We start from the raw sequence: 26,360 nt of genomic DNA, 5'->3' as shown, positions 1-26,360 counted from the left end.
CGGAGCCTCAGCAGCGCTGAACCATCTTCTGATCCATCAGGGAGCATTAACAAGCTCCCCTGGGCACGAGGCTTGCAAAGGAAATATTAATGTACGGGCTATTCCCTGTGCTCTCTGTGCAGTCGGTGCAGGGCACGGGGCACATCAGCTACAGGGAACCCCCCCCGATGGAGGACAGCAGGAGCAGGTCACAGCAAATCCACTTCGGTAGGTTCAGCACCCCAGGGCAGGGCTTCTCCAGCGGTGGTCTGGAAAGCCAGGGTGCTTTCAGGCACCAGTTCTTCCCACAGAAGGGTGGAAAAAGCACCATAAAACACAGCAGCTCCATAGGGATGCTCTGCTGTTGCTTATTGGGCAGCAGAGCCCTTCCAGAACAGCAGAGAACTTCATGGTTTGGTCTCAATTCCACCCTCTCCATCTTTAGGGTCTTCTGGTTTTTTTCTTTTTAATGAGGAAAATAAACTTTTCTCAGTTTTCTTGAGAAAAAACAGTGTTTTGGGTAAACCGTAATGATATATCAAGCCATATTCCACAGTTCTCTGATCTAAAAGCCAAAAATGAAAAGAGAAGATTTTCTCTTCAGGGGAAGTCAGCATATATGGTGGTGACCTCAAGCCAGGTGTAAGAACTCTCCTTTGTTAGAGCAGGGAAGGTTGGCTGAGACAAGGACAGCTGAGAACAAAGCAAAACCAAACCCGTGAAATAAAACCCACACAGGAAACGCTGCTTCAAAATTTCTATATTATTTACTTTTAAGCAACAATCCAGCTTTGTGAAATTACAACACACACTTTAAAGGATGAGATTTTCACCTCATGGTCAAGCACCAGCATGATCATGCACAGCATTGAGTCAGTTGTAAAAAAAATGCCCTGTAATTCTTATTTATATGATCCACTCCACCTTTACTGAATAAAGTCTGAATCAGCCCCTTCCCAGCACTAGGCCAGGTGGCTCTGGTCATCAGCCCTCTATTTGGCACAGACCCTGTGTCATAGTAGTCCAGTATCAAGATTTATTTTGTTTTTAAAGGCAGCATGGTGTACATTAACCACTTAATGATTTATATGGCACAACAGGGCTCAAGGCATTTACCACATGCAGTCAATGAAGACTTTTCGATACCTAAATCCCACATGCGGAGGAAGGGACTGCTCTTGCTGATTGTTTGCTGGCCTGGTTAACCAGGATTCTAGACCCTTGTAAAGCTAAGGGGTTCTAAAAAAAAATCTCAGTACAAAAACCCTCTAAGCACACTTAGAACCAAGCTACTCTCCTTTGAATTACATTACAATACTTCATAAAGCTTTCCCTCAAGTCTATCACTAGAAAACACTCATGTCACTTCCAGTAGATCTGGGGGAAACACAGGACAGAAGTGGAAAAAAACCCTTTAATTTCAAAAAAAGATGGAGTACATAAAGTGCTTCTTTTTAATGAAAGAAATTTGAGATGTACAGTCAGGCTCAAGTTGTGCAGTTCACAAGCATGGGGGAAAGAAAACAGACACAAGTTCAAAACAGTCAGGAAGGGAAAGGTTTAACCGAGCACTAGGCTGGACTTGCCACCGGGTGGATTTCTCCTGGAGGGTGCAGGTGCTGGTGCTACTGGGCTAGGAACAGGTGCAGCAGGCAGGGACTTTTCTTCACTCTGACCTGGGGCAGCTTCTACATCAGCCTCAGTGTTTTCTAGAAGAAAAGAAGCTTTTAAAGTGTTTGATGTGGATGATGAGAGCCAGATGTTTGGCTGGCTCAGACGGAAGCTCAGCTCCTGTCAGATTTGTCCAGGGGTACGGACACACTCCAATGCTGTCACCCACTGGCAGGGCAGACTCAGCCCTCAGAAGTGTTTCTCAGATCAAATCTGAGGCCTTACAGCTCAGTCTCAGGCCCTCAGCAAGAGCCACATTCAGCCAGCTGCCATTAGGGGACACCAGCAATTCATTTTTTTTAATGACAAGCAGCTTAAGGCTTAAGTCTTCTACATATAATCAGACAGTGTTGTGACTGTGGCGTTGTTACTCAGGTCTGAGCAGGTGCTGGGAGCCATAGCAGCACCAGCAAGAGCTCAAACTGCATCCCAAATTTCCTAACTGGAGGGAAAAGGATCTGACACACTTCTGAGGCTTCACACAGGACACACCAGGGAACAGCCATGCGTGGGGAGGCTCTGATTGTACACTCCCTGGAGAGCACATGATAGTTTATTTTAAATCCTTCTGAGCAAGCCACAAGTAAAGACAGGGCACAGAAGGAATTCTTCACAGGAAGCACTTTAGATACTGGAGCAAACAACTAACGTATCTGCACTGTTGACAACTGAGTACAGCATCTCACATTTTTACAGGTTAGCATGAGCAGTTCCGAGCCAAAGGCCCAAATCAGCACCAAGCAGCCCCTGATATTGGTGGTGAAGATGAACCTCACCTGTTTTTAACAGACCCCTTTCTTTCCTCTCATGATCACTAATTCTGGGTTGGGAGAATTCAAAGAACTGCTGCACGTTCAGCTTAAGCTTCATGATTTAGCAGATCTTGACCAATTTTCCTCCTCAAGCCTTCTCCTTCAAACTGAACAGGCACAACTATTTAATCTCCCCTCACAGAGCAGCCACTGCACCCCTTCATCTTCACCTTCCCTGTGACCTCCACTACAACACCCTGCACATCATGTATCAAAGACTGTACACAAAATTCAAGATATGGGGGTATTATCATTGTTTACAGGAAAAAGTAAGTAATTTTGCATCCCCTCCCTGATGACATTCAGTATTTTGCTGGCACCTCCAAACATCTCAAAGAATTTCAAGGGGAAGGACTCAAGGCAGATCCTGGGAGCACCACAGCACAGAGCTGAACACAAGGCTGCCATGGTTTAGTTTTTGGGGGCTTTCCCCCCGCCACTCCCCAGATTCATTACTTTACACTTGCTTACACAGGGATTATCCTGCCTTTATACCTGCCTGCCTCATTTAGCTGAGTCCTCATGGCAGTGAGATTTTCCCAGCATCAGCACAATTTGACTACTTGAAAAAGGTAATATCACCAACAAAACTGGAGACTTCACTGCTCATTACCCTTTTCCAGGTCACAGACAAAGGCACTGAATAAAACCACCTCCAGCATCATCTCCCATAGCTCATTTTTCCCACCTGAAAGGTAATTACTAAGTCCTACCCTTTGCCTCGTATTCTTCCTACCCCCAGCAGCAGCTTTCCTCACAGCCTGTGTCAACTCAGATTGTTTTTTTCAATGCAAAATGTTATCAGAAACACCAAAATCCAACTTTTGCCCCACTGAACTCCCCCTATATCCATGCTTATAATAATCTCAAAGAACTCCAGCATCTGAGCACAGTCCCCATGCAATAATCTCCACTAGAGATCCTCTGCTGTGTTCATTAACTGTTTGTTTCAGCTGTGCTGGGTTAAAACCACATTTTAAGCCTGAAGCTCCTGTAGTTGCTGTGTCAGCAAGGGCTGAATGTCCCTGCCTGGGGACAGTCCCAGCACTGTGCAGGGTCCAGGCTCCACCTTCCTGTGGGTCATGTACACTCAGACACTGCCTGGTTCTCCTTGGCTGCTCACATTCATTCAGCTCACACTGCCCCTGAATCACAAAAGAATTACCAGCACAGGAGGCTTTGGGGGAAGTTTCTGTAGCTCCTTGTGTAGCTGATAAACGTTAGCACTTCCCACATAATCAAGCTAAGTTTGCCAACCTGATGAGTGAAGTGGTAAAACCAACAGGATCAGATAAAATATTAAAGCTCCTCCCTTCTCAGAAAAGGTCTAATTCCTGAAACAGCTCCCTGCTCAGTGCACTGCAAGCCACTGAGAACTCTGATGCCCAGAAAGGAACTACAGCTCCCAAAGAGGAAACAAGAGCCCTGCTGCAAAATAAGTGGGTTTTTTTACCCTAGACAGGCTTGATTAATAAATATACACATCCCACCTGACACATACTTGGAGTTTTATAATCAGTTACATACAGAAAATAATTTCCACATTCAAAAGATTAAACATCTTTTAATGACAGAAACCTATTAAGAATCTGGTTGTGCTGTGAACTTGTCAGCAGACAGCTTTTGCTTGGAGGTGTTCATTGTTCCTTTCCCAACCCCACAGACAGCACAAGGCCAGTACAAGTCCCAGGTGTGCCAGTGGGATGTTCAGCAGCCTAAGTTTGCCATCCCACAGCAGGAAAATCCAGGGGAGGAGGGAGATCCAGATCAGAGACTGGGCTCCACTCAGCTACAATACCCAAGGCAATCAATGGTAGGAATTAATTTAAAAATCCATCAGGATGTTCATGTATCTGCCACACACACCATTTCCAGGAGGCATTAATTTCTACTCCTTCCTAAGTACCATCAGTGAAAGTTTAACATTCAAACCTTTCCCTGCCATTTTCTTGGCCACCTTCAAAAAATTAATTTTCAGTCATGGCCACAACAAGAAACAATCCCAGTTACCTTCCATAACACTTGCTTTTTAACCACCTCCCAGCATAGCTTCCCCTGACCCTTGATAAGAACTTTCTTCACTGTCACTTGCCAGAAACAAACCAAAAGACAAATACACGTGTGAAAATGTGAACTTTTAAAAAAGTCAGGAATACCTGACTTTGCACTCTGAATTTCAGCCAGCTGTCCTGATCCCAGGCAGCCTTGTTTCTGCTTCCTGGCATCTCAGCCATTCTCACCTCCCTGCTGTTTGTGGGATCTCCTCTGCCCTGTGGGAACTGGTTTAAACAAACACCAGGAAAAGCAGCAGAGCCCTCAGAGCAGTTTTCTTCTATTAGCAAACCACATCCTCCTACTCAAGGCATCAACACTGGATGCCTACAGTGCTAATTAGGATCAGACAGACATGGGAAAGAAATCCTAGAGCCTGTACCAGTTGGATTAGAAGCAGCCTGCTAGAGAGGCAATACTTATTTTAGACACAGAGGTAGTGGAAATGTTCTGGAAAAGCTCTCCCCCCTCCCAGCAAGTGTCTTTTCAGGACATGGAAGTGCTAATGGCCCCAGGGATGTCCCACCACTCTAAGGTGTTGAAAGTAGCACTTGGAAAGCAGCAGTCAACACACGAATTCCTGTCATCAGGAAGTCAGATATTCCTAAAGTGAATCTTGCAAAGGAGGCATTTCCAGCCTCAGAGCTAGAAAAAGCACTTCAAGGGGAAATGCCTGTTTACAGGAGATTTGCAGTATGCAGATCAACTTCCTTGGCAAAAATCAGCATTTAAAAAGCAACAGGAAGTCAAGAGCTGGTTAATACAGATACTTGCAAAAGCAGTAGCTGGGTTTGATTCTTCCTGTGAATGTGGAGTTTGCTGTAGCAGAAGACAATGGGAAAGAAGGAAACTGCTAAACTAAAGTCAATTATGTTGACTGTCCTATTTAATTATAAGCAACTCTAACAGCAGCGTGGCCTTTCAATCACTGAACTCTTTGCAGGAGTCTCCACCTTACCTTCCAGTACTCAGACAAATCTTGGCACCAACAGCTGCTAGCAAAATAAACCAACAGGACAGTTCTCCTTTTTAGCCTGATGAGCAACAGCATTCCACACTTCCCTCCATGCCCACACTCCAGTGAAGCAGCTGGTCACTTTGGTGATTTGATGGGTTCCAGGGACAACCCCAGGCTGCCTCTCTCCCAATAAATGATCCCATTTATAGATCCTACATCTTCTTCTACTGCAAAGCCACCTGCAACAGGCTTTTACTAGAGGAGTCCGAGGAAATTACTCACCAAAAATGTCACCACCAACATCTCCTCCCTAGAAAAGAGAGAGGAACATGTTACATCTCATGTTTCATAAAGCATTTTCCTATTCCATGGAGTGGATACTCCTCCATGGTGTGACCATGGTGTCTGGCACACTGCTCTATGAGGAACCACATTCTGAGCCACGGGCTCAGGGAGGCACTTTTGGAGCAGCAACAGGCTCTGAGGGACAGATCCCAGAGTGGCACAGTGGGCTCTGCACTCATAATTCTGCAGATTGAAATAATGGATTTGTAAGCACCATTTCTTAGAGATTGACTTATAATTTAACCAGTTCTTTATTTGCCTAACATACTTCTAGAATTTGAAACAGATATTGGAGTAATCCTGATGACACGTGGCACATTTGTTACTCCCACAGTGAAGGACAGAGGTGGGTAAGAACACTTTATTGTACAGAGCATCCCAAATAAAGCACCATTGACAGGATCCAGAATATTCCCACTGCTCAGCAGGAAGGGCAAAAACATTACACTGACAGCAACAAGCAAGAGTGGAGCATCCTCTGCTTTCTACTGAGCAGCTCTTTACATTTATCTGTTGGCAAGGACAAGAGCATTTGTTCTTTCCAGGGTATTTAACTTCATTTGTGAAACACAGATCAGCTTTTTTCCCCTGATGAAGTTTCCTTCACTACATAAACAGTTCAACATTCTTTACATGCTGAATGTGTTTGCAGGCTGCAGCTTGACACAAAGATAAGGAGTCTCCCAGCAGCAGCCAAGGCTTTCCAATGGCATCAGATTTATCAACTTTCATAGATCTAGCATTGCTAATTACACAGTGAAACTGCAAAAATTGGGATTAAAAAAGAGCACAGAAACTGACACAAATGTATTGCCTTAAGTCTCCAGCTTTTGCACCTGAATTACTGCACAAAAGTAAAGTATTCCACAAGGGAACAATCTGTTTGCAAAGCTAACCACAGTATTTAAAACAATTTAGAAAGAATTAGACTAAACAGTTAAATTTAAAGCTGAAAATATACCACAGAAAATTAATTCGTTTATATTTGAAACAAGAGTCACTAAATTGAAATAAGACATTTTTTGTAACAAAGAACAGTTTTGTGACTTAAAGCTACAACTAGTAACAAAAATGGGTTGTGATGCTTGATATGAAAACCCAAAATAAAACCTAAGATAAAACCCAAGATAAAAGGTGTCTGCTACAACATTTCAGATAATTATTTATCTACCCAGTTCTTTTCAGAAAACCTAAGGCTGGAGAGTTTTAAACGAGATTTATTTTTTCCACTTTGTTCATGCAAATACAGGTTAGCCTACATTCCTAGGGATCTAAGTTCAAATTACTATTTTTTTACTGAATTTACTGTGTTTCAAAAGAACCCTGTTTTTCCTATTAAATATAATTACACATCTAGCAAATTTTACTTAACACCACTAACACTATAAATTATGCTCCATATTGCTACTAGGTAAAGAGTTTATATAGAAAATAACACACCTGATGGTAGTATTAAAACAAAAAAAGTACTAAAACTACTGAGGTAAGAATTTGCTGGGATGTGAACCCAAGTTTGTTGTCAGACCCACACAGAGTCTGCTGCAGTAACTGTTGTTTGTGAAATGTTTAAACCCACAATCACACACAGAGCTGAAATTAGATTTCACATCACCTTATTACTGTCTCAGCAATGAGATGGGTTAAGAGCTCTACAAAGTGGTCCTTGTGAAAAATCCAGCCCTTTCTTTCTGAGCATACTGGAAGAGTATCAGATGGAAAGGGGAACCTCCGTGAAAAAACAAATTTGAGAGAAAGGATTCAAATCCTACAATGCTTCCAACTGTGTGAACATCCGTGATAAATCAATCCCACACAGAGTGTGAATTGTCCATTATCAGGCTCTTTTGTAGTCAAGTACTGACCTTGGGATCTATGAAGTCTCCACAGTTTGCCTCAGTTGAGTTTGTTCTTTGTGGTCCAGAGGATTCACAACTGTCTCTGGTTTCACCTGGCTTAGCCCCTACAACCAGAGATTGAGTCTAATCAGGTTGCAAGATAAACTTAATGTGAAAACAGATCATAAATAGTCACAGGTTTCGGTACTTTGGGAGAGGTTTTTCTTTGAAATTAGGGCTCTACCATTCTAAAAAGTCCTGGTCCTTTAGATAATCCCTCACAAATTATTGTCTTACAGCAGCACCCCATGCAGCAAGAGTGTCATTTAAACAGATGCAGTTTGGGGTACCAAGGCCACCCATACCGGCAGTGCTCTGCAGAAAGGAAAGCTTAAATCCAGCTGTGAGAACATGAGGCTAAACTGCCTCTGAATAATCAAGACCAAGCAGTGCTACTCCAAACAGTAAGACACAAGTCCACTTGTGTGACTGAACTTGGAGAAACTGCATCCAAAATACAATTCTCTGCTCGCAACCTAACATAAAATAAAATAACATAAAATAAAATAGCATAAAATAACATAAAATAGCATAAAATAAAATAAAATAAACCCTTCTGGAAGAAATTAATGAGAAATAAACAATTCTCTGCAAGCAGACATTCATAACCCCAAAGTACCAAGCAGGAAGGGAACTCTGGTTTCCACACCAGCCACCAGCAGCATCAGGCTGAGCCACAAAATGAATCCCCAACAGCAGATGCGGAAACAAAGCACTACAGCCTCACCTGCTTTAGCCCAGGAAGGTGGGTTCTCCTCAGGAGTTCCAAAGATGCTGGATGCCATTTTGTTCCTCCTCACAGGCTGTTCCTTGGGCTCATCAAAGCCCAGGGAGAAGTTGGAGCCGCCGCCAGGAGGACGCAGCACTCTGTGGAGAGAGGCAGCTTTACAGCCTGTGCCAGCCCAGCTGCACTCCCCACATCACTTCAACCATCCAGGTAAGCTCCTGCCAGAATTCCAGCCTGGCACTGTATCTCCACTGCTCTTCAGCGGCACTTACAAAAATAAAATGCTCTCGTGCTCTACTTGTGCCCTTGTTCCATCCAGTATCATGCCAAGGGCTGCTCCCACCACTATGAGCCAAATAAAAAATAAAAATAACTATGTGGGCACATCAAATTCCAGCTTTTTTAAGAGTACCCTGGGAAGGTTCATTTTTAATCATCAAACTGGCTGCACAGCAAAGAGCAAAGGACTGGTTGCACCACTGATGCTGGGTGCTGCAGCCTTTATTTAGATTCGTTTCCTCAGGAAAAAACCCTCAAGTCTGCAGCATGCTGCTGGTCTAGAAGTAAAAGTTGATATTAAACAGCTTGGAGTTGACTATTATTAGGAGAGACGCGTGTACAAAGCTCCAGATATGTAACCTAAATCTAACAATCTGCTCTTAGACACAAAAGAAGCCGGCTCAGTACTTCAAGAGCTTGATTGCAGTCTGCTTTCCAACCTGCAGAACCCAACCAAAATGAACAGCTGCAGCAAAATAAATCTTGAAACATAAACTCCTCCTGATCTTATTTTCATAAGCAGGAGATCTTTTGTTAGCTGGAGAAGCCAGACAAAAGCCAGGAGAAAAAAACTGTGTGTGAGAACTTTCAAAACTCCTAGAGAGATGTGAGGACACCAATAGAACCTGGGGCTTCTTGGGCCTTCAAGACCTCCAATACTCCAAAATGAACACTAGGACAAACTAAGGATGGCGCACACTTCTTAACAAATAATTTAATAAATCAAAGTTAGAACACAAAGCAGTACCCAGCTTGTTAATGCTCCAAACCTGGGAATTCAACACAAAGAGTGTGTCCAATTGTGCAACTCACATCTTGGGAGAATTTGTGCCTGTTACATTCCAGCTGCAACACAAAAATGCTTCTCCAGCCTACAGAGCTCAAACACCCCAAGGGCGAGGGAGATTCCTAAAGGTGTGTGATGTGGATATTTACTGTTACATAACCAGAACAATACTTTTCCTATTAAAATTATTTTTCTAAGAATTGCTAATGCTCAGCTGCTAATGGGAGGATCCCAGCAGACTGGAGAGTATGTTTTATTGTGACTTGTTTTGTCTCTTTTCTGAATCAAGATGCCGTGTAATGGTCTTGAATCACTCCTTTATCCTTTTTTCTCTGAGGAAACGTATAGAAGGTTTATTTTTGTAGTTATAGCTGTTGCAGTTACTAATCTGAAGAACAGTCTGTTCAAAGCAGGACTTGTTCCCAAACCTTTGATCCCCTCTTTTTACCACAGCAGTGAAACCAGTACTCTCTTAAGGGCACAGCAGTTTCCACTGCCAGACTTAATGATAGGCAGCTGAAGGGGGAAAAAATATCCATCACTCAAACTGTTAAAAATGAATAATCAATCCCTTTTACCAGCCTCACGTAAAGGCTGACAGATTTTATTAGAAGCCTCTCACAGGCTCGAAATGCTGTAATCTGCTTTATGAAAGCCATGTTTAACACTTCAAGCAATGAAATGCTGTTAAAATTCCACCTGATACCCAGCGATGTCCACCGAAAATCCACCCATACTCCAAGAAGAGCTCTGGCAAAAGGTTTGGAAACAAGCTCTGTAAAGATTTTTATTTTTTTTCGCTTTAAAAAGCACCCTGGAACGCCAAAAGGGAACAGGAAGCATCCGCTTTGTCAGGCCAAAACCTTACTGAAAAAAGCCACGATAGCGTGGAAAACGACACGATCCTCCCCAGCTGCCACTGCCGAGACCGCGGATGCCCGACCCAGCGCGGTGCATCTCCTCCAGACCAACCTGCCAAGTTTTCTTTGTTTGCAGACAGGCTCCGCTTCGCCCCCGCCCCTTCCAGCCGCGGGTCGCCCCCGGGAGCGGGGCCGCGGCCCGAGGGAACGGGCGGCCCCGGCCCCGAGCACCGGCAGCCCGCGGACCGAACGGGAACGAACCCCCCCAGCAGAGCGGGACGGGCAGGGGGGCCGGGCAGCGCAGACAATGGAGCCCGCCCGGCCCCACCCAGCTCGCGGCGGCTTCGCGGGGCCGAGGGGCGCGGGGGCCGCGGCGATGGGGGGAGACAGGCGGGCGGAGGGGCGCGGTGCCCCCCGCCCCCGCGCCGTGGCTGCGCGGCGAGGCGGGGAGTCGCCTCCCTTCTTTGTTCGGCGGTGGCGGCGGGGCCGCACCGAGCAGCCCGGGCGGGTCTCGGCAGCTCCCGCACCTCCCTCCCCCGGGCACGGAGCGGCCCCGGGATGCCCACGCAGCCCACCCGGGTGGGCGCGGTCGCCCCCGCCTCCGGCCGGCCCGCCCGGGAGAGGCCGGGAGGAACCGCATGCCCACAGCCCCGGCCCGGCCGGAGCCCCCGCCCCAGGACCGCTCCGGAAATGCCTTCCCCGGGACCCCCAGCCCCACCGCCCTCTGGGTCCCAGCGGCCCTCGAGGCCCCCGCAGACCTGGAGCTGTTCCTGCCATTGGGGTCCATGCCCGAGAACGTGGCCGTGGTGGTCATGGCGGAGGGGTCGGAGCAACGGAAGGGCTCTGTACAGTGACGGTCCCGGGGACAGAGCTGCTCCTGCCCACCGCCCCTACCGCTACCGGTGACAACTGCGGCCGCCGCCCGCACCGCCCCAACTTTTATACACACCGCAAGCCTTGCCCACCTTCGGCCTTCTCATTGGGCGGTTCAAATGCAGTCGCGAGCTCTTATTGGACAGCGCCCTGCCATTCTCCCACTTGCCCCGTCCCCCTGTCTATTCCGAGGCGCCTTGCCTCACCGCTAAAAGCCCATTGGTGAAGCACTACGTCTGCTCTGCGGTGATTGGCTGTGGGCGGTGGCACCTGCTGTTGGTGATTGGCGGAAGAGCCGTCGTTCATCGCCGGCGAGCTGTGATTGGCTCAGCCGCACCTGAGGCCAGACAAAAGTCCCCGCGGCGCTGCCCCTCTGACGGGCCGCGGGAGGGGCTGGGCTGGGCCGGGCCGGGCCGGGCCGGGCAGTGTGGGAGGTCCGGGAGGTGCGAGTGTCCCGTCGCTGCTTCCGCGAGCTCCGCATGGCTCCTGTCCCCACAGACACCGCCCAGGACACGCCACCGAAGCGGCCGTCGCGCCACCAAACCCACCCCTGGCACCCCCCTGGCCGCGCAAGGCCCGGCTCCATCACACAGATTGCCGTACCTGGCCCGCAAAGGGCCCGCAGGTGCCTCAGAGCTGTCATGGAGCAGCTCCAAGAATGAACCGCACCGAGGCCAGGGCGGTGCGGGACGGGTTGGCACAAGGCTGTGCTGGCTTTAGGTGTTGGATCTGAGAAGGGCTGGGACACAGCCCAGGGCCTGCAGGGCCACAGGCCTGGTGGGGAACGCCAACACCTCAAAAATCATGGCGGAGTAAAATAACCTGCAATTTATTATTTTGGATTATTGCATGAAAATTGAGTTCCAGCACGGCTAGTGCAGCTGGAGTACAAGGCCCAGCAGTGCTGCTCACAAGGCTGCAAATTTTGGGTCGTGCATCTCCCTCCAGCCCCAGCACAAAACTCACAGGACAGACTAAACCACCACAGGTTGGCTGCTGACCCATCTGTCACGTCCACCTTTGACTTACTGACTGGGGGCTCCCTGAAACTTCCACAGACACAGATGCCTCCCTGATCACCTTTTACTCCAAAACCTAGGCATCAGCAATGTTATTTCAATGAGCACCTGCATAAAGGAGGAAGAAAGGGGAAAGAAAATCCATATTTTCCAGCTCCCCCCCAGTTTCCACTAATAACAGCCCTTAATACCCCCAAAACACTTTCTAAAGAAAAGTATTTTTTTGGTCTGGAGAACACAAGGATTGTGTTACATCTCTCTATGCTTAACATGAGTCACCCAGCATCTGAATTAAACACCAGCCTTAATATTAACACATATAATGAAAGATAAGAACTGTTAAATGTACACACACAGGACCAATGTATTATTTTTTCTAATCTAGGATCCATTTTGAAAAATCCTGCTTTGTTTTTTTTTTAAAGCTCCAGCCACTATTTAGATCCCCAGGGAATTCTCTGTTGCATCACATTTTTTTAGAGATAGATTAAAGGGAAATTTTAAGTAACATGACACAGTTGTTTTAATTCTATTATCCCTTAGGCTTGGGCATTAAGAAGTCAAATGATACCTGCACACAGGTAAACATCTGCTCTCTCAGGAACTTGCAGAAGTATTTTGTCATCTAAATGCTTCTTATTCAAAGCCACAGGATTTTACTCTTTAATTTGTACCCCTGAGACACACACAAAGCCACTTTTTAAAGTCAGGATGAAGAAAAACCCGTTCCCTATAACACAGCCAGTTTTCACACTGAGTTTTAGAATTCTAAACCTTAAGTGTTTCCAAGGGGCCCCACTGATGTCTCACAGGCCTGGCTGCAGGGTGGACCTTAAATAAAAGCTGCTTTTCTGATTATTCATCCATTACAAGACGGAGAGTTTATGAAGATGGCTACAGAAACTCAGCTTACAGTCCATCACAGGATGATGACACTTGACCAGAACAATTCTCAGCAGCTGTCTGGAAGACTCAGACACCAAACAATTCCACCTGTTGTTGAAATTCCACCAGCAAGGAATGCACAATGCATTGTGCATTCTGGAAGTCTGAACAAGACTCCAGGAAATGCAAGGGTTAGGCAAGGAGAGATACCAGTGATCTGAGAAAAGCCTCAGCTTGGTCATCCTCCTGTGCCAGTCTCTGCTAGTTATGGCTGTCACAGAGAGAACCCCTTCTTTATTCCAAGCGCAAAAAATGAGGGTTTGACTCAGTTTTCTTTTGCCCCATTTCATTCACAGCTGAAATGCCAGCTAATAAACAATCCTTGCCACAGCTGGATTTGTCCTGTCAGATTTTTTTGCATGTGGAGCGATGCATGGAGGTTCAGTGGAATGTGGATCCTACAGATCCAATGGTTTGTCCCACAGAGCTGATGCTGTTGTTTGCAAGAGTTGTGAAAGTTGCTCTGGTACCTCTCTACATCTTCAGGAAAAGTTCCCAACAGCCTGTCATTGTTTGGGATGGGGAATTGCACCACAGTGCCCAGACTCCTCTCAGAGCTCTGAATGACACAAAAAACAGAGTGGCCAACTCATGCTGCTGTTCCTGTCTGGACATCCAACACCACCAAGCCTGGTCATGCATTCCAAAGTGTTCCTCCTTACTGGGAAATCCTTACAGGGATTGCTGGAAGGGGAAGTCAATGGCCCAGTCTTGTTTTGTTTCAGTTTTCTTGAACAATCAAGTTTTCTTATTCAGGTAATCCTTCAAGAGCCCTTGCAGGCATCAGATGTGCTTTGATGGGATCCATGTACTGGGTGCTGAAAGGGGGAGATCTAAGCCACCAAAATCAGCACAAAATTCACCACAAAGGGTATCTCTTTTGCATCCATGTTTCCCTGAGAAAATATTCCTTTCCAAAGGAGAAACTCTATTTGCTTAGTTGGGCTTCCACCACCTTAGCCTTTCCCCAGTACTCCACAGTCATCCACATACAGGGATTGTTTAAACCTACAGTTCTTCCCACAGTCCCCATTCCCACTGCAGCTCCTGACTCACCCACAACCCTTGTCCTTCTCCAGCACCTGTGGCCTTCCCTTCTGGGATCTCTGCTGACAGCCAGCACAGCACCACCCTTCCACAGCACCACCTGCCCCACCTCGCCCCTCCCATGCAAACTGAAATCCTTCCAGGACAAGGGAAAACTCTTCCCCTTAAAGGGACTTCAACCATTCCATAAAGACCAGGTGGGGCTCCCAACACCTCCATGTTACAGTAAGATCACCTTCCCATGCTGCTAGGGAAGAAACCAGGAAACCCCTGGAACTGAGCATCTTGGAAGTCAATCAAAACAGAGAACAGGGATCAAAATTCCATCTTCCATTTATCCTCACACTCCTACATCCCAATTCACCCAGGAGAAGTGCTGTACCACCAATTCCTTCTGCCACTAAGTCCTAAAAAAGCAAGACAAACTAAACTATTGATTATTCCCTGTCAGAACACATTGTCTGGAAAGTCATTACAGGCAGAATGAACAAACTTCAATAAACCAGAGAATTAAATGCATTAATTGCGCTAATATAATTAATGATAATCCAAGTTATGTAAATGCTTTTAGATTAATACTCCACAAGAGTCCATCACAGCAGCTGACACACACGTACTGAGAAGAGGCCACTACCTAAAATTCTAAGAAAAATACTTGGATTTATTGTTCACGTGATGACCAAGGAGGCATCTTTTCATCTTTAGCTTTCAAAACAAATTGCTGTTCCTTAGAAATTCAGTTACTTCCAGCTGGCTGAAGCCTAGGAAGTCTCCTCTCTTTCAGCCAGTCACATTATGCCTTTTCATTAATGTTGCAGTAAGAGATACAATAGAACCAGCATCCACCGGGCAAATGACAGCACTTACATTACACTGACTCGGAAGTAACGAAGTGAAGGTACTAGAAAGGAAAATTCCTGCTGGAAAACCAACTTGCTTTGACCTTAACCCTTGCAGAGATGCTGTCTCTGTTCTGATATTGCAGTTATCTTGAAGCAGCAATTATCTTAGTGTTACTTCAGGGATTTTTCTTTTGTTAAAAACACCTCCATATGCCAGCACAAGAATCTCTCTCATGTTACCACTTGGAGTATTTCCTTACAGTCCTGGCAGCCTGGTAGATTCCATGTCAGAGCAGCCTTGCACTCCTCATCTTCTTTTGAATCAACACCTCAGGCCAGTTACCACTGACCCCACAGGAGCCCCCTGGGGTGCCTGTGATCCCCACTGTGCAGACAAACAAAGGCATTGATTTTCAGGTGTCAACTGCCCAAACCAGCTGTGATTTCCATCTGTCATTATCTCCCCCTGCACACGAATAAAATTACCTTACTTAAGGTGCCTGATAGAATTTTGGTAACCTATTTTTAAATAACTGGTCATGTTCACAACTCATTTGAGAGACTAAAACCCCAGCACAGGCTGAAGGAGTCCAGCCATCCACCAGAACTCACCAGGGGACTGGAAACAATTATACTTACTCCATCCTTTTTCATTTAAAAACCATGGGAGAAATAGTAACTAAATTGCATGACAATCACTTTAGAACACATTATTTGAAAATTGTGGGTAATAATGTAATTTTCCCAGGCTCTTGAAAGATCCCCGCTGTTTAATAAAACATGAAGAACTTACCTCCCAACTAGCCTGACAAGACCTCTTTGCCCAGTTTTCCTTTATCCTCCAACAAGTGGACTTCCAGAAGTCCAGGTGGCTACCAGTGTAAACCTAGGAACTGCCACAAACCAAGCCAAGCAGCGAAGTGTACTCCAAATAAGTTGATTCAAATTGTCCATATCCTTGTACTCCATACCACTTCCAAATCATCATCCCCAGCAGCAGCTTCCCTAAGAGGCTGTCACAGTAAAACCACAGAGGGTTCTGGCAATCAGGAATCCACAGGTAAATCTGTAGCACCACAGGAGCAGCACAGACAAAAACAAGTTCTGACATTAAGAGAGTATTTGCAAGACCATGCAAAAAGAGAGCTAATTTTCTTTTTTTTTTAAAAAAAAGGACTGTATTTCTGCATTACTGTTACACCAACGTGTTATGTATCAGAACCAGAATCAGAAACCAGCCAACATTAGTTTGCTACACTAATGGAAATTCAACATTTGAGGCTGTTGAGGAACTAAGTCACTGAAGTTGAGATGTTTTTGTGATCACATTAAAAAACAAGAAACTATATCAGAAAAGACTATTTGACACTTTTTGGCTGAGGTCACCACCTAATGTAACACCATTCAGCATTGTTAGAGGAATCATTTCAGGAACATAAGCAAGCCCAGGTAACAGCAGAAAGATGAAAAGTGGAAGAATGTAGGTGAATGCTGCACATAAGTTCATGAGAGATGAAGTAACACTCGACTAATTCAGGAAATGAAGACATTGTTTTTAAAAGCTCTTCAGTACCCATCACTTGACTTCTGTTGCCTCAGGAAATAAAAAGTACAAGGCAAGATACAACAGGGAGCTGTGAGCTTCACAATCTTAAGCTGAGCTGAAAAAAAAATTGTATTTAAGGAGACCTCACCCTTTCTTCAGAAAGTAAAGCAAGTCCAAACACCTTTTTTGGCCAAACAAGATAAAGACAGTTTTTTCCTGGGAAATGTCTTGGCATGACATCAAGCTGAAAGAATTTTATACACTGATATCAGAAGTTTAGCCAGCTTAAAAGCCAGATATTCTAAAGCCAAAGAGCAAAGCAAAGTTTCCACATGTAACTTAGGAAAGATGTTGAAATATATTCTCCACCACCATCTTCTTTTCTTCAAAGTAGATTTTTATAGGCCTTTTAGACTTGGATATGTAAACATTTGTTCACAAGAAGGAATTTCAATCCTACAAAACACCACAGAAGTCTACAAGATACATCCCACAACGAGAAGTAATCTGCTTGGCAGTAGCATTTCTTTGAATTAAAACAAAGGTACACAGTAGATTACATTCTTCAGCTAGAGACTCGAATGCAACTGCAAAAACAGATGTTAATTTTCCCTGTATCTCCATTAGATGGAACTAACGTAGCATCAAATGTGTTATTTCTGACAGAAGACAAGCAGATCACAACTCATCAGCTAAATGCACACACCCATCATTCTGCCACAAAACTTTCAGCTCAAGCAGGCACAGGCCCCACGTGCAATAAGCACTCCTTGAATTAACTGAGACAAAAACTACCACCAAAGAGCGGCCTCTTCTCAGAAATTTATACTTAAAAAAGCATTAACTTACTATAAAATACTGGAACATTCCTAGGACATCAGAGAATGCTGTGGGGCTGTGGGTTTGACAGGTATATAATCTTCCATGAAGGTCCATCGATTTCACTCCAACTTCTAAACTTCCCCCAAAAAGCTCCCCAAGAACTCAAGAATTGTGGAAAAGACTTGTGAAAAACACCACCATCACTGTATCTCCCTTCAGTACTTCCATTCCAGCCTCTTTCCCTTTTCCAAGCAGAACAGCAGAGTGGGGTAAAGCAGAGCTTGGAATCTCCACCACCATAGCTAAATACACCCAAAACCAGAACTCAATTTTTTATTTTTGCTTTACATTTCCAAGCAGCTCCCATTTGATACCATGGTAAACTGAACGGTTAATGAAATTATTTGCTCTCTTCAACTTGATGTTTACATCAATAAGCATTCAAATACAGAGTCTTAAACAAACTACTGTAACAACAATATTGATGCTTCTAATAAAGACTGACAAGAAGAGCTCAACCCAAAGGCATTATTAAGTAGTTCAGTATTTTGCAGTTTGCCTAATCAAACAGTTTTGGCTTAGCAGAACATTCACAAAAAAATCAAAATAAACCAAAATAAGAGAAAACTGACTTCTATTTCCAGTTCAACTGCTGACTGACAGATCTCAAGGAAGCCTTTCCTTTTTTAACAGTCTTCTGTCTAGACAGGGGGGAATTATGCTTACTTACCACAGAGAAAGCTGAGATTTGAGAAGCATAAAGTGCTGCAGAGAAAGAAATACAGCTGCTGAGTACTATTATTCCACAGAAAAAGAAAGAAAACTGGTTATTTTAAACAAGAAGTTTATTTAAACAACAAGACGTTTTACTTGAAGGGAAAACTATCTAGGACTTTTTTTTCCTTTTTTTTTTTTAAAGAGTAATTTACCCCTACTTAGACAGAGATTGCTCTACATGTAACAGCTACGTACAAAAAAGTTATAAAATTGCCCTTGGTTTTACAATGATAAAAGAAAAACATTGAAATTATCCAATCAAACAAGGTATGCAAGGTTTTTGTTTTTGAACAGTGAGAGCAAAATAACTTACTGGAATATAAAGATAACTCGGCTTATTCTGTGATTCTGTAAAAGTAGAAGGAGCATGCCACTAACGGAGAGAGGGGCATTTTCACAGAACCAGTTTGTTTTCCCACCCCATCTCCATTAAATGTTGATCAAAACATACCATTGGCCATTTAGTTAAAAAAAAATATGCATTATGCCTGTGCACATCACCAGTTACTTTATGTACAATAAAAGGAATAAGAAAAAAAATCAGAGAGAAGAGAGAAAACTATACTGCAGTAGTCAGGATGTGGCTGAACCAAGTCTCATTTTCCTAATTGTGAAGTGTTGCCTGTGGGAGCACAGTTCTGGAGAGGAAAGTAGCAGGTTCTTTTTTGTGTGTTTGTTTTAGTAAACTCCTCCTGTTTGCTGCTGGAACACATCAATTGTATCTTCATCCTCCATTTCCAACTACAGCAGAAAAAAAGAAAAAGGGGCTTTCAACTCTTCTCACATCTCTACAGCAGCCTGGGTTGTTCTTACAGTTCCTGACTTTATGTTTACTTTTTATGCAACTTTACCAGAGAAGCCCCACTCCCCTCCACCACCACCCTTTTGTACATTTAACAAAACTCACTAAAGTCAAAACCAAAGAAACTGCACAGAAAAAAAATGCCAATTGATAACCGTTGACCCAGAATGAATTCTAGTACTAACTTCAGGGTACACTGTGTGACTCCTAAGAAACTGATTTATAACATTTGATTTCTGTTGCCTGCTTTGCCCTTGCACCTTTGTTCTCCTATTTACTCCCTCAGTTTACCTTAAAACATTGCCACAATTCCAGTTGGCTGCTGCTGCTCAAATGGCTACAGCAATGGGGAAGCAGACTGGAATTAAAGCCTCTGCCCAACCAGGCAGTAAAACCAAGGATCAGCAAGCACAAAAATTAAAAGTACTTGGCATGTAACCATGTAACAACTGCCAGTGAAGAACAGCAATACTTCATTAATATCATTCTCTTTTTTCACCCAAAGTTTTACAGTTGATATTCCTGGGATGTTAACGGCACCTACTGATAAAATCTGTACCAAAACTGGAGCTGCTATAACTAATTCAAGTTATATTTCTAAACAGACTCAGTTGCTGCTCAGGAAATCAAACTGGTCTATGCCATTTACCACAGCTATAACAGACTGGTCTAAGCTTAAGCAAAACACGAATGGAAAAGAAAACTCATCCTGTTGCCTCAATTATCAGTATTGCAAATTAAAAAGTTGCATATACTGGGGCCACAAGAGGCACAATCTTTGAAGCAACAGCTCAGAAAATTCAGAACTGAAAACTGAAGTCCCTTATTTCATTATGTTACAAGTGGTTCTGAACAGCAGATAAAACTATCACTTGGTCAGGCTGATTAAACACAGCTCCGTGGAGCAGGACAGAAAAATGCTCCAGGGCCACAGGGAACCATTCTGTTCTTGGAATGGCCTTCTTTCAAACACTTACAGAAAACCCCAACTTCACCATATTCATCAATTCCATGCTACTGAAACAGTTTCAGATCACAAACAACAGAAATTACTTTTGTATTACAAATGCAAGCTTGCAAACAGGATCTCTCTGATAACATCCTGGCAAGGTTTTCATAAAAAATAAAGCCATTGCTTCAAGAAAAACTCAATTCTTAACTTACCATCCTTGTCTCAGAGCCATGAATCAATAAAGTGAAAGTTTTACAGGGCTCACCATCTGTACACTGTACTTAATTTTTCTGTTTTATTACTACAGTGATACAGATTTATTATTCAAAACACCACAAGTCCTGGATTCCATTTCTAATTATCTTAAAGTAGTTACACCAAAATAATGGTAAAAAAGATCCAGTTCTATCAGTAATATACACATATACATAGGTATTTGATAGGAAACAGAAGCATCAACTCTTGCAGCAAATTTCAAATAGTTCTTTAGCCTTGCTTGTGCGGTTTACCTGTGCAGGTGTGTCTGTTTCATTAATTGGCTGCCCATCGAACCGGAATCTGATTTGCCTCATTGACAACCCCTGGACAAAGAGAAACAACACAAAGGAAAATAAACCTGGTGTTAAAGTTCTCAGTAGTTTACTCTTGAACTTGTTAGTGAATTGCACCACCATCATTAAAAGCCACCAGAGATTCCATCCTTCCCTCATGCCCTGACTTTTAGGCATTTCACTCCAAATCCCTGCAATCTGTTTTGTATTAAACACTGCATTGTGTCCAACAATTCATGAGAAGCAACAGTGCCCCCACTGACTAAGTTAAAATAAAGCCATTTCTGAACACCCCAAAGGCCAGCAGGTTTACTGTGCTTTTGAGTAATTCACTTAAGAACTAGGTGCAACACTCTGGGTAATAAATGTCCAACAATGACACCCAACTCTCCTTTTTGATCTTCTCCAAAAACAAAGGTATTCTAAAATATTTCTTCCAGAAATGCAACAACGAAATTAGTCTGCAGCAGCAAAGAGTAAAAAATGGGAACTTTTTAACCTCCAATTCCTATTATAAAGAAATCTATGTATCAAGTTTTTCCATGCACAGATGGAAAAAATAAAGGAATTTTCTACTTCCAGAAATTAGCTTATCCAAAATTAAGTATTTTGGATAAGCATTTCTACCACACAACACTCATTTTACTGACCTCTTCCATCCCTAAAAGATTATCTCTCATCCCCACCCGAGCCAACAGACTGAAAAATGTAACTTGGGAGTAACAACTAACCTCTCCTACTGATAACATCAGCTCCACAATCACCAGTGAGTGTTTGAAGGTATTTTACAGCACCACACATTCTGCAAAGGCAGGTCAGTGACATCTGGGGACACAAACTTCCTTTCCAATTCTATCCATTCTCTCCAGAGTATCTAACTATCCAAGAGCCCAATCTGGTTTTGAAGGCAATCCAATGGATTGCAGGGTCGTGCTTTGGCATCTCTGAGTTACAAGAGAAGCCTCCATTTAGCCTGGCAAGAGCGGATGTCACACACAACAGAAAACAATGTAGTAATTATTTCTGAGGAGTAGATTTGTCAGGAAAAATATTTTAATAAATGTGAGTAAACTTTTTTTTATTAACTTTATGGTTCACAGCAAAATGCCTTCTCCAGCATGATCAGGACACTGCAGCATTCACTCAGAACATCATCTGGTCTAAGGAAGCGTGTGGCTCAGTCTCATGGCAGCAACACATTTCTGCACAGCAACATTTGCTTTGAGCCCTTTGCTCTGACATTGTGTTTCTTGAAACATGTATTTCCTATTCCCAGAGTGTTCTTTTTTTCCAGGTTCATAACAACTTTATGAGCTAAATAAATGTTAGCTGAAAACATACTGAAAAACTGTCCTTTGGTGAGCTTAGTGTCCACAAAACATGAAGTATGGTCCATGGATGATTTTTTCACCACTTAATCACAAATAGTCTTGATCTTCTCAACAGGTCAGTCAAATTTAGTTACTTCCATTTTAGATCTACTACACACAACACATGATTATCATCCTTTATAGCTGCTAAGTTCTCTATCACCTCTCCAAAATTAGGATTTAAGTTCAGGTGTACTAGTTAGGTAAATAAATACATTAAAAAAATCTAACTTTTAGAGACGTGCAGAACAAATGGGTTTTTTTGTTCAAAAACATGCAGCAAAATTTCAGAAGTAAAGACAAATCCACATCCACAAAAATATTCTTTGGATACTTACTAGCTTAAAACTAAGATCAGAAAAAATGTCTCCCATTCTCAAGATTTACTGATGTTTTTCCTCCAGTTGATACCTGGGTTAGTTTTGTTTTGGTTTTTTTTTTTTTTTTTTTTTTTTTTGTTTATTGTTTTAGGGGTTTTTTGGGGTTTTTTTTTGCTGGCTTTGGTTTGTTTTTTCTTTAAACAGAGTAAACATTTTGGCAATCTAAGACAATTTGGAATATTACTTGGAATATTACTTTTGCTTGCTTAAAAGTAACTAAGGATGAATGATACTTTAAAATTTTTTTATGCCAGGACTTCATAGACAACCAATCCTCAAATTCCCTGAAAGACAGATATAACTGCACTCTATGACTGGAAAAAGCAACACAGTGATTTGCAAAATAGAACAAGAGTTTATATGACTGAGGTAGGAAAAACAAACTCACAGCTTCCAACATTCACTAATTTCTCTGCAGAACACTCATACAAGAACACATTCACATGTTCAGCAAGAGCTAATTTTTCCTGTCTTTACTTTTATTCTGTTGTGGCACAGGGCAAACCAAAGAGGTTTTACCCCTCTCTATGTGAATCACAGGGGTTTTTCCTGGTGATGAAATAGCTGCACCAGTATCTTATACTGACTTTATTGTATGTAATAGTATCCTTGAGTATTTATGCTTTAAAAAAATTAAAAATTCACTAATTCTGAACACTTTTGTAGAGGTAGAACTTTTTGAAGGCAGATAGTCACTAAAAAATATCGTAGATAACAGAGACAAAATTTCCCAAATCAGGAGCTTCAGAAGGAAGAGCTCCATAGCTCAACTCGAACAGGTGTTTTTAAAACTTGCAATAGCTGCCTGCAGGCTCACAGACTGGCTACAGCTGCCACCACATCAGCAAATACATGGGGTGTGGGTCTCTCAGAAGATTCATTTGTCAGCCAGGACACAAGAGAAAAAACAAAGCTCATCATTAAATGTACAAGGCTCCTTCTCAAGGTATCTTCTCATCTCAGTACAATTAAGCTAATAAATCAGAAGCCAATGACCAGTCCAAGAAGTCACTCAGAGCTATAAAAATCCCTGATTATCACTTAACTCTCTCTCCCCTAAGTTCATCCCAAATCCACCCTTCCCACACGAATATTTCTGAGCATTAGAGCAGCAGTTACCTCCCAGAAGCCTCCACCTATAAATACAGATTTCATAAATGACAACAGATCTTTATTTCACCCATTTCCTGCCACAACCCTCTCAGTCCACCCTGTAACAGAGCCCAAGGACAGCACTTTACAGCACAATTAGTTTCTGTTCCATCTCTATCATTTTGTGTATTTACTTAAGTTTTAAGACTTTAACTGTTTTCCTCTATCCCTGTGGAGAGCAGCTCTCCCCCAGACACCGTTCTCCTGAGATCATACCTGTCGTTCACAATAGGCTTTCATTAGTTTACTAAGTGGTGTGTGCCTCTTAATCTTAAACTGCACCACAGACCCATCTTGCCCTGCCACCTTCAGATTAATGTGGTCATTGTTTTCAGTCTTCACTCCTTCCTGTGGAGGAAATAAAAGAAAAAAAAAATAACCAACACTTTTTAAAAAAGGTATGAAACAAGAAGTTCACATTTTACCGAAGTGCAACAGGTTATTGAAAAGGAGGAAATAAAGATATTAAAGCTGTTAACTGACTTGAAACCTTGAATTAGGGAATAAAGGTCAGCACTTTTCAGTTGAAAATTTAAAGGAAAAAAGCCACATACAAAAAAAAAAATCTGATATTAGCTGTCATTCTGTAGACTGGAAATTTAGCAATGAAGAATTACCACCAGGCCAGGCATTCAAAACAGATTAAAAAAAAAAAAGTTATTTCTATCAAAAGCACAACAATATGCAACACCAGTGTTCCCACTGAGTGGAATTAAGTTACCTATGTTATTACTATGATCTGTTATAACTGTGCTCCCAACCAGCAGCAAGGCTCTTTCTCATTGCACCTCAAACTTTTTCCTACCGTTTGATGTCCTTATTAAAAAAAACTTTGCAGATACTTTAAAGGGCCATTTTTCAAACGGTGATAAAACCTGAAACAGGCCAGGTCTTCTCCTTCAGAAAATGTTTAAAAAAACTCCACATCAAGCAGCCCGACCCTCCCGGAGCGGAAAACTGCGGAGGATCAACTTCCAGCTCCGTCCCTCGTGTTCGGGCCGGGCCTCAGGGCAGAGGGCCGGGGATCGGGGCTGTCCCGCCCCGGGGCTCTCCGGCACCCCCAGTTCCAGCTTTGTTTTCGCTCCTTGCTGGGAGCCGGGTCCCGCCATGTGTCAGCCCGCGCGCGGCCCCGCGCCCTCCGCCACTTCGAACTCGGTTTGAAAATAGTGTGGGGGAGGAAAAAAAAAAAAAAAAGGAAGGAAGGGTGAGAGGGAAAAAAAAAAAAAAGGCCAAGGAAGAAAAAAAAAGGAAAAAAAAAAAAGCCAACCCCCCGGCGGCGGCCTCTGTTAATTCCTGCCGTGCGGAGCGGAGCCCCCGCGGCCCCCCCGGCCCCGAGCGGGGCCAGAGGCGGCACAAAGGGGCCGGAGCCGTGCGGGGACCGTGAGGGCAGCGGCTGCCGAGGCAGCCGGCGGGGATGCTGCGGCCGCAGAGGAGGAGGAGGAGGAGGAGGAAGGCAGCAGCAACCGCCTCCAGACCTGCCTCTCTCCCCGCGGAGGGCGGGAAGGCGGCCCGGGCTCGCTCCCCCTCTCCCCGGGGATCCCCCGCCCGCCCCGGGAGCCGCGGCCTCGGCCCCCCCCACCCGCGCAGGAAAATGGCGCGCAAAGGCGGCGCGGGGGCTGCGGGCCGGGGCCGCCGCCTGAGGGGCCGAGCGCGACGGCGGGAGCTGCGGAGCGTGCCGGCCTCACCTTGGGCTTCTCGTCGGCCATGGCGAGTCGGCGATGCGGGGGCGGCTCGGAGCGCGCACAAAGGGGGGGCAGAGCCGGCCGAGCGCGGCGGAGAGAAGGAGAGAGAGGGACACAGAGAGAGGGGAAGGCGGGGGGGCCCGGGAGCGCGCACGTACGGGGCAAGGCGCGGCCCCGCGGCTGTGCGTGCGCGCACCCGCCGCGCTCTCCCCTCCCCCCCGGGCGCGTTCCCGCCGCCCATTGGGTCCCGGCGCGCGGGGAGGGGGCGGAGCCAGGCCCGGGCTGGGGGGGTGAGGCAGGAGGGAGGGGGAAGGGGCGGTGGAGGGAGCGCGCGCGCGCCCCGCGGCCGTTACATAACGCGGCGGCGGCGGCGGGAGAGGAGGGGCGCGCGCGCGCCCGCGGCCGCGCTGCCCGCGCGCTGCGTGCGCGCGCCTCTGCCCCGCCCCGCGCGGCGGGTATTGTCCTTCGCAAAATGGCCGCCGGGCCGCCCTCAGCGCTCCGCACCGCGCCTCGCACCGTGCCCTGCACCGTGCCCTTCCCGAACAGAAGTTCCCCTGCCAGCCCCAGCATCCTTGGCCCCCTCAAATCTTAAGTGCCCTCAAATCTCCTCAAAGCCGCTGGGCCGCCTGCCACAGCCCCTTCAGTGCCCCTTCAGGGCCTCACACGGCGTTCTTTGCACACACCTTCCTGGGCAAACGGGCAGCCCAGGGAGGTGCTGAGTCTCTGTCCCTGGAGGTGTTTAAGGGAAGAGTGGATGTGGCACTCAGTGCCATGGTCTGGTTGACAAGGTGGTTTTGGGGCACAGGTTGAACTTGCTGATCTCAGAGGCCTTTTCCCACCTCGTTGAAGCTGTGGTTCTCCCTCGTCTCTGCCTCATCAAATCTCTCCCTCCTGCTTGTGCCCCTCACTGTGGTATGGAGGACAATGATGGCGTGGCAGATCCCCAAAACCCTGGGCTGTCCCTGTGAGGAGGGTTTATCCTGGGAGAGATGCCATGTCTTGTGAGGGCACTGAGCACCTGCAGCCCCCCAACAATTACTCTACATGAATCAGAGCCACCAATGATGTAATTTCTTAAAGTTCATTCCATGGAAGGGAGGAGGAAATTCTCAATAACTCCAGAGATTTCACAGGTTCACACAAAACAGTTCCTGTGCCTTTTATCATCAGCATTACACTTGCCACCAGCATTTGTCAAATGCTTCTCTACATCACATAGATGGAAGAGAAACATC

The 26,360-nt window shown here is 44.9% G+C and overlaps 2 protein-coding genes across 2 annotated transcripts; both read right to left on the bottom strand.

The window, feature by feature from the left end:
* Positions 1–727: 727 nt before the first annotated feature.
* Positions 728–11,264, bottom strand: JPT1 (Jupiter microtubule associated homolog 1). Its single transcript, XM_066565720.1, has 5 exons — positions 11,124–11,264; positions 8,440–8,579; positions 7,680–7,777; positions 5,755–5,782; positions 728–1,688 (listed from the first exon to the last, which is right to left on the bottom strand). The coding sequence occupies exons 1-5, from the start codon at positions 11,177–11,179 to the stop codon at positions 1,540–1,542; spliced, it is 471 nt and encodes a 156-aa protein (XP_066421817.1). The 5' UTR covers positions 11,180–11,264; the 3' UTR covers positions 728–1,539.
* A 6,512-nt stretch (positions 11,265–17,776) lies between these two features.
* SUMO2 (small ubiquitin like modifier 2) lies at positions 17,777–25,357 on the bottom strand. The gene is made up of 4 exons (XM_066565576.1): positions 25,129–25,357; positions 23,660–23,791; positions 20,500–20,571; positions 17,777–18,977 (listed from the first exon to the last, which is right to left on the bottom strand). The coding sequence occupies exons 1-4, from the start codon at positions 25,147–25,149 to the stop codon at positions 18,915–18,917; spliced, it is 288 nt and encodes a 95-aa protein (XP_066421673.1). The 5' UTR covers positions 25,150–25,357; the 3' UTR covers positions 17,777–18,914.
* Between the last annotated feature and the right edge of the window lie 1,003 nt (positions 25,358–26,360).

Source organism: Molothrus aeneus, chromosome 25 (genome assembly GCF_037042795.1).
Source record: "Molothrus aeneus isolate 106 chromosome 25, BPBGC_Maene_1.0, whole genome shotgun sequence".
NCBI lineage: Eukaryota > Metazoa > Chordata > Aves > Passeriformes > Icteridae > Molothrus > Molothrus aeneus.
Note: the sequence above shows the minus strand (reverse complement) of the source record. Positions and strands in the feature narration are given on the sequence as shown.